This window comes from Vitis vinifera, chromosome 1, assembly GCF_030704535.1.
Source record: "Vitis vinifera cultivar Pinot Noir 40024 chromosome 1, ASM3070453v1".
Lineage (NCBI taxonomy): Eukaryota > Viridiplantae > Streptophyta > Magnoliopsida > Vitales > Vitaceae > Vitis > Vitis vinifera.
The window spans coordinates 1,918,352-1,926,655 of NC_081805.1; the positions used below are offsets into that span (position 1 = coordinate 1,918,352).

Sequence of the window (8,304 nt, forward strand, 5' to 3'; positions counted from 1 at the left end):
ATTTTTCAAACTTGTAATTAAAAATCATTTTTTAAATTTTATTAAAAATTTAAATATATGAATTAATTTTCTTAACTTTGATGAGGGTACTAAAAAATAACGTTTGTTTTTTTAGTTTTTTATTAAAAATAATTTGTTTTTAGATTTTAAGTGGTTTGTTTTTTATGATTCATTATAAATCTTTTGTTGAATAAAAAGGTCAATTATCTTGATTTTTTTAAATGAAAAAAAAGTAATATATTGGTTTTGTTTTTTTCCTAATGATTTTTTATTTTTAATTTATATTTTCAGGGTTCATTTGTTATATCTACTAGTTTTCACCGTTTGGGTGTGGGAGTTTCCCACGCTTTGTCAGAAGTCCTGGTCCCACCGTTTCATTGAACGGAGAAAAAACGTCTCGAGGCCTCCCAGAGTCCAAACTGGCTTGGGTATCAAAATTGGCATCTCAGGTTCCCGCGCTTTACATAACTGAGAAGAAGAAGAAGAATAAGATCACTGAGCACTGCTCTTGACTCTTCCTGCTATAAAATGGCTGCGATTTGGCGTTCCCGTCATTCTCGCAAGTTTCTTCAATCATCTCCCTCTCTCTCCTCTTCACTCTCTCCATTTTTTCCACTTTCAAACCCTAACCCTATTCCTAAACCTAATCCTAATCCTACCAGTTCTCCTATCAAATCCTTTGAACGCACTTACTTCGACTATCAATTTTCTCGAGAAAATTTGAGCTGCTTTTCCAGGGAAAATTTCAAATTCGGTCAATGCGGCTCAATTTGCAGATTCGGTGCTGGAATCTCCACGTCCTCGTCTGGTGTTGCCGAGAAGGATGATGAGGATCGGGGAAGAGATGACGGTGGCGGCGAAAGGCCAAAGGTTCAAGATTTGTCATGGATTGATTTGTATCTCCCGAAGCAGGCGCGTCCCTACGCGCGTCTTGCTCGCTTGGATAAGCCAATTGGGACGTGGTTGCTTGCCTGGCCATGTATGTGGTAAGATTTGCTGTTTTTCTCTTACCTGTGTTTGGTTGGTGATGAAGCTGAAAGGAGATTGAAATTTTCTATTAAATCTTGAATGTTTATGTTTTTTCGGGCTCTCACTTTGTGAAAAATGGCATCCAAGCTTTCAGATTTTTTGTTATTTTCTTTGAGCGCAATTTCCTCAGCAGCCAAACAGCGGGTTTAGTCTTATATTCGTCTCCTTTTTGGTTTGTTTGTCAGATTTTGAATTGATTTATTTACCTTTTTTTGTTTATCATTTGTATATTCTTTATCACCTAACTGTATTATAACCTCTAATTGACTAGAGATGTGGCACAATCGGTATGCACTGCCACTGCTTTTACAGATGAACCCCTCCTTGAGTCGACATCTGTTATCTTATCCTGCCCCTGCCCATTCTACATAGGTCAGGAATTTGCAATATTGCCATCTGTATCTTCTTGTGCTCACATTGATTTTACATAGGTCGTGTTCAGGCTGCCTGGTGTTCAAATTATCGAGTTCATTTTTCTTATATCAAATTTGAGCATGAGCTATATGGTGTCTTAATATCATAACGTGTCAAGGGTGGTATGCTTTGGATTGCACATTCTTCTACTTACCTAAGACTCATGTTTATTGCTCTAGGTCAATTACGCTGGCTGCAAACCCTGGACACTTTCCTGATATTAAGATGTTGGCACTATTTGGTACTGGGGCTTTGCTATTAAGGGGTGCTGGATGTACCATAAATGACCTCCTTGATCAGGATATTGATCCAAAGGTATTTTTTTTTTAATGGTTTTCACTACCTTGGATAAAGTCAATTTTATTTGCCTTCTGTTACGTGTATGACATTGTTCCGTTCTCTGTATTTGATTTTGTTTCTGTAAGTGTTTGCTAAAGTATGTTTGGTGAATAGTTCTCCTAAGGATATTGATCCAAATATACTTTTATGCCTTCTTCTTCCTTTGATCGATGCAATTATATTTGCATTTTATTAGGTGGACTATGATGTCCTGGGTGGTCTGTGATCATATAATGAAGAATGGGGTTTACTTTTTTGATGTCTGTCTATTTTGCTTTTGTTATTCTCAAGTCCGCTTGAGTTTAATTGCAGCACCTTATTCTATAAGTGTTCAGGGTACTGTCATTTGTATTGTTGCAGCGCAGAGGCAAATTTCATTTTACTCCTTTATGGCTATGTGAATATATTTTTGTACTACAGGTGGAACGCACAAAACTGAGACCAATTGCAAGTGGTATTTTAACACCGTTTCAAGGGCTTTCTTTTCTTGGATTTCAATTGCTCCTGGGTCTTGGGATTCTCCTTCAACTCAACAATGACAGGTTAATGTTGCTTGCACTTGTGTTTTTTCAAGACACTTTACAAAGTAACAAGCTTTTGCAATGATTTGCAGCTTATGATTTTGAATCGACACCCTGAATAGGTTGCCATTATATGAACTTTGCAAAAACAATGAATTGGATTAGTTCTATAGTCATGCCACATATTATTGTAGTAATTTAATTTTTGGTTTTCTTCTCAGTTGTAGCTTTATTCATCAAGAATTCATATATTTTCAGTTTTGATAGGAATCTGCAGTGATGTATTGAAAAACTAGTGTTATAGTGCTTCTGCAGTAATCTTACGTTGATACAAGTGATTGGCATGGTAGATTTTTTCCCTCTCTTCTTATGGTAACCCTGTGAAGCCCTAGGCTTAAGCAAAATTTCTATTGAGGAATATCTTCTGGTATTATCATCGATAATTTCCATTATATCTGAAAGGAAAGGGGAACAAAAACAGAGTTTAAGATTGCCCTTGAAGCCTGGCTCAAGTGGAAAAGGGTTGGGGTGGGGTTGATGGAGGTTCTAGGTTCATGTCCCAGAAAAATTAGTCTGTATTGGACTGGATGGATAAACTTTGCATCCCTATTGAAGACTACTGACAACAATCTCCTTTAGTCATAATTAGTTAAATAAGATCACCATGTCTTTGTACAAAAGTTCCTGCTGTTTTTTTTTTCTTTTGTTATTTTTTTTGTGCAGATTTATTTTGTCAGTCTGACTAAATTAACTTTAGATATGAGCACAGCATGTTATTAATTCTTTGGAATTAATGTTGATTAGCTGTTTCCGGACAGCCGCATTTTGGGAGCTTCATCCTTACTGCTAGTCTTCTCCTATCCCCTCATGAAGAGGCTGACATTTTGGGTAACCATGTTTGAGTATCTATCTCTGCTAACTTATCCCTAAGTCTTTGTTCCTTTATTTGATGAGAAGTTCCCTGTCAACTAGCTGATTTCTCTATCCAATGCTACTATGTTGGTGCAGCCTCAAGCCTATCTAGGTTTAACCTTTAACTGGGGAGCTTTATTAGGATGGTCTGCAGTTAGAGGAAGTTTGGATCCTGCCATTGTCTTCCCACTGTACATTTCTGGAGTGTGTTGGACTCTTGTGTATGACACAATTTATGCACATCAGGTATGGTGATTTATCTCTTAGTATCAGTAGCCACTTAATGCTTTGCTGCACACATTGTAATTTCTTAATGTAATTAAAACCTTGCTCTTGGGAACCTTCCAATAACAGGGAAACTTTTGGGCTTCTACTTTATTGCTACCATGTTTTTGAGAAAGCTTCTGCTAATACTTATTTTTCATAATAATAATAATAATTTTTTTATTTAATGTGCCCAGAAAAAAATGAAATTTTTTTATCTGCACAAATTCTTGTTTTAATTATACTACATACATGTGTGTTAGCTAGGATCAAGTTACATGTGAGACTTCTTATTGGGTACACCCCTTACCCCCTTGTGTGTGGGATCCATGTTCTTGGAAGCTGATAATCCTCATGTTAATCATGCTTGCAAATATGATGTTGATAGTGGGATTAAAGACTATGCCTTCCAAACTGTGCTCTAGCTTACAGTTCTATTTTAGATTTTAATGAAAGAAAATATGAGTTATGGATCAGAAGCTGCCAATATACAGTCAATGTGATTATTGGAGTGTGCATCTCATTCCTGGCAGTTTTCTTTCCAATGGTAAAGCTTTGGTAGGCATGATTATATTATTTTTTTTATAAGGTGTTAATACATGTGTGTGTTTCCAGGTAATTTAGTGAGGTGAAAAAACTCAGTCTATCCTTGTGTATATCTTCCTGCAAAAATGTTTATTACATTTTTATTATGCTGTATTTTTCTTATCCAAGCTTGATAGGTTATAATATATATATATATATAGACGTTGATATCTCTTCTCGATGTTTCCAAAATTTACAAGTTTCAATGTAACTTTTTGAAGTATTTATCTGAAATTTCCATATTTTTCTGCTAACCTTAACCTGTTCTAGAGTTTTGTAAATATTAGGTCAATATCTAGTTAATGAAAGTTTTTATAAACATAAATTCAGGATAAAGAAGATGATTTGAAGGTGGGTGTTAAATCCACGGCCTTGAGATTTGGGGACTCAACAAAGGAGTGGCTTTCAGGGTTTGGAATTGCTTGTATTAGTAGTCTTGCCCTCAGTGGATTCAATGCTGATCTTGGTATTTACTTGCTTTTTCTTCTGTCTCAGCAACTTCCAGTCAGTTATAGTTGGCCTATAGTAACTAATTCTTTTCATTTTCATTTTATTTTTGAAAGCAGGATGGCCTTATTATGTGGCTTTGATGGCTGCATCTGGGCATTTAACGTGGCAGATTTGGACAGTTGACTTATCATGCCGTGCTGATTGCAATAGGAAGTGCGTACTTAATTTGGAGAAAATTGTGGTGTTATTGACTAGAAGTTGAAAAGTGTCTTTTCTACCAACCGTCTTGTGGCCCACCTGATGCATAAATTCCTTTGTTTCATCGTGTGCTACCCCTTGAATATAGATAGCTTAGAGATTAGATTAACTACCATCTTAAGTTTCTGAAAAGTTGCAGTCCAAAAGAAATGAGTAATTGCTTTAAAAACAAGCCTTGAAGTAAGGTTAGAAGATAGCCTAATGCTTATGAAAAGTAATACTCTGATGACTAGTCTTAGAAATTAAAGGAAGGAATAAACTAAAAGAATTAGCAATGTGCTTTGGACTCTCCAAACACTTTTGGCTGGGCAAATCTTTTAACAAGGTAAAGATCTCTAGATTTGGTTCAATAGTATTATCGGTTGTCTGTGGTTGGGATGTCCCAACACTCCCTGTCAAAGCAATCTTAGTCTAGTTCACATTTTTTCTTTGTTTCTTTTCTTTGATGATTTATTGTGAAAACACAGTTCATGCAGCTATGATTACCATGTAGCCTCCAGTCCCTTCACCCACCATCTTTCACTACTTGTCAAGCACAAATTAAACAGTCCTCCACTCCTGTGATGCTGCAGAAAGTTGTGAAATTTTTTATAGCTCTGAATCTGTCTTAGTGTTATACAGAAGTCATGTATACTTTGATACTTTGGATTTTAATTGTTCTAGTTCACTCGATTTATTTCTCATTCAAGCAAAGGACTACTTCCATAGCTATTATCATTTTTAACTCACTTCTTTCATCATTGATGCCAGGTTTGTGTCCAACAAGTGGTTTGGTGCTATTCTTTTTGGGGGAATTTTGCTTGGAAAACTCTCATCATAACGGTATTATTACTTTTTAGAACAGTTTCTTTTACGAACACTGATTTTTGTTCATCCTTTGGGTACTTATTCATGGTCATTTCCACTCAGGAACATTGCTAATATTCTGTTTTCGTTCATGTTGGAAAATTATTATTTTCTTGTCTTGATATTGGCCGGAAAGATTATAAAGTACCTCTTTAGTGAGACTGGTTTTGCCAATTTTCTGAATCAGATATCAAATGCCTCCAGAAGAACTGGAATCTCAGGACTGGGTTTTGTTTGGCTGATTCCTAAATCACTGGGACAAGCCCCTTTGACCATATCTTAATAAAAAAAGGGTCGGATATGGAAGTCTCATACCCATTAGTTGAAAGCTACCTTAATCAAAAATTGGAATCTAGAGTGAACAGGGCTTTTAGGAATATGAACCCCTGTGGAGGCTTGATTATTCTTTTCGGACACACAGATGCGTAGTGCAGTGAATGTTGTAATACGCTTTTTTTTTTTTTTTAATTATTCATCAATTGATATAGTTCTCAATGTATAAGTAAGCCTCTTTTTTTCTCTTTTTAATTGCTTTTGCTGAAGTTTCGTCTTTGGATTAGAGAGAAGAATGAGTAGAGGTGAAGAAGAACTTCACTCAAATCATTCACTAGAACTGAGAAGTCTATAATCATAGAAGTTCTATAGAAAACAAAATCAGGAAAACCATTGTGAGCATGCTGTGAGATGAGAAAAAATCTAGATTAGATCCCATATAAATGGTACTAGCTATATTATCAATTTTCTATTTGTGTTCTCAACTATCAAGTTATTAGAAAAATGAGGGTTTGCTTGACAATATCCTCAAAAATATTTCTTAAAAATCAGTTCTTGACAACATATTTTAAAAACAGTTTTCAATTGTTCTTAAAAATAAAATTTTGTTTGAGAATTAAATTTTTTTAGCCTTTATCTCAAGTTTGAAGTTTAAGTGGCGCTTTTCCATTTTTATTTTTAACTTTTTCTCAAATTTAAATTTAGATGATATTTAGATGAAAAAGTCATACCATTTTATCCAAAATCCATACCAAATAAAGAGAAATTAGAGTCTCTTTGCATGCATTTTCTTTTTTATCTTTTTAAAAATAAAAAATGGTAGTAAGTTTTATATAAAATATAAAAGGCCTATAAGTGGTTTTAAAAAAATATTTAGATGTGAAAAAAATTCTATTACATAAAATTTAAATTTTTGAGAGTGATTTTTCAAGATATAAGTCTATAATTATTTATACAAGAGGGTGTCTTGTTTTGTTTATTTATTTATTTATTTAATTAAGGAAGTTTTTATTATTATTATTTTTAAAAAAATAGACTCTTATATGTTCTCTTCAAAATTCTAAAAATTTTAGGAAGTGAAAATTTTTTACTTTGTAAAAATTTGAAGAGTTTTTAAGTATAAAATTTCTATATTTTTTATAATTTTTAAAAACAAAAAATAGAAAATACATCCCAACATCATCTTACTACCAATTACTGTTTAATCCTTTATAAATTAATAATTTTTGTACACCCTTAATGAAATAATGTATCCCACCATACAACCTTAATGGTGTATCCCAACCCAACACCTTTTACTACCTGAGTTAACAAACACATCTCAAAATTGACAAGTATTTACACAAATTTTCTCTATTTAATAAAGAAAATATGGAAAAAATTAGGAATAATCTTCTGCTCTCTAATTCTTCTTACAAAGGCAAAAACACTATTTAAGCAATTTAGTGCTTAATTTTAGATCAAAACGGGTTTTGTCCACACAATTTTTCCAATAAAAAGAAATTAGTCTTCTTTTTCTTTAAGAAGTTTTCAAACCTCATCTTTGATTCTTTAAGAAATCTTGAGTTTTTAAATTTTCTTTAAGAGCTATCCAAATTTTCTTTAATTTAATGTATTTTGGGATAAGAAGAACCTCTCTGAGATAATTATCATTAGTTATTATGATAATTAAATTTTCATAAGATATTAATTATCATAATTATACTATTTATTTGATTTTTTTATCAGATTAGTTTATATGACAGGTCAATATATTATTAGCTAATTATTGACACGTGGTAATTAATAAGGAGGTAAAATTTCTCTCTCTACAGTAATGATCAAAAATCAAATAACAAAAGTACAAAACTAAGAGAATAAGAATAAGACACATCCCACAAGGTCAAATGTATTATTTTTAAAAAGTTAATTGTAACAATAAAAACAATTCCATCGTCACCAATAAACAAAATATAAAAATTAAATTTGGAAACTAATAAATAGCATGGTGGGGCCACATAGCCACATGGCTGGAGATAAGAGACTAATAATATATATATATATATGATAAGAATGTAGCTTGGAAAGCGGAAGACAGTTCATAACAATAACAATAGGACGCGAGAAAGCAGAGTCTGAGCTGCCCTATTTCAAATAGTAGAAATATTCATTACGATTAATTATTAATTTTAAAAATATTGTAAAACCCCATATTTGAAAAAACAAATCCCATTTATTAAAAATTGTAAATATAATCCTAATTTCAGATAATTATATCCATATTTAAAAAAAATATATATTTGGATATAAGATGAGGATTAAAAAATTGATGGAGGATATTTTTGTAACAAAAAAATATATTTTATTTTCTTAAATAATAAAAATTATTCTTGTAAATATAAGTTTGTTTTTATCTTTTTAATAAAATAATTCT

General features: G+C 32.7%; 1 protein-coding gene across 6 annotated transcripts; it reads left to right on the forward strand.

The window, feature by feature from the left end:
- The first annotated feature begins 302 nt into the window (after positions 1–302).
- Positions 303–6,146, forward strand: LOC100247403 (4-hydroxybenzoate polyprenyltransferase, mitochondrial). Of its 6 annotated transcripts, none has more exons than XM_010650059.3 (9): positions 303–986; positions 1,623–1,758; positions 2,203–2,324; positions 3,122–3,191; positions 3,312–3,461; positions 4,395–4,530; positions 4,628–4,727; positions 5,523–5,594; positions 5,682–5,777. In XM_010650059.3, the coding sequence occupies exons 1-8, from the start codon at positions 529–531 to the stop codon at positions 5,590–5,592; spliced, it is 1,242 nt and encodes a 413-aa protein (XP_010648361.1). In that variant the 5' UTR covers positions 303–528; the 3' UTR covers positions 5,593–5,594; positions 5,682–5,777. The 6 variants fall into 6 exon arrangements, with proteins under 6 accessions (XP_010648361.1, XP_059593763.1, XP_010648357.1 ...); XM_010650055.3 differs by lacking the exon at positions 5,682–5,777 and adding an exon at positions 5,806–6,146 and having other exon boundaries at positions 304–986; XM_059737782.1 differs by having other exon boundaries at positions 305–986; positions 4,631–4,727.
- The last annotated feature ends 2,158 nt before the right edge of the window (positions 6,147–8,304 follow it).

What these genes read in the sequence shown, in the direction of transcription:
- LOC100247403 (XM_059737780.1), top strand. Translation starts at nt 529, where the DNA reads ATGGCTGCGATTTGGCGTTCCCGTCATTCTCGCAAGTTTCTTCAATCA. An exon ending in TGAAGAGGCTGACATTTTGG is followed by an intron (nt 3,192 to 3,311) that starts GTAACCATGTTT and finishes ATGTTGGTGCAG; the next exon opens with CCTCAAGCCTATCTAGGTTT. An exon ending in CGTGCTGATTGCAATAGGAA is followed by an intron (nt 4,728 to 5,522) that starts GTGCGTACTTAA and finishes CATTGATGCCAG; the next exon opens with GTTTGTGTCCAACAAGTGGT.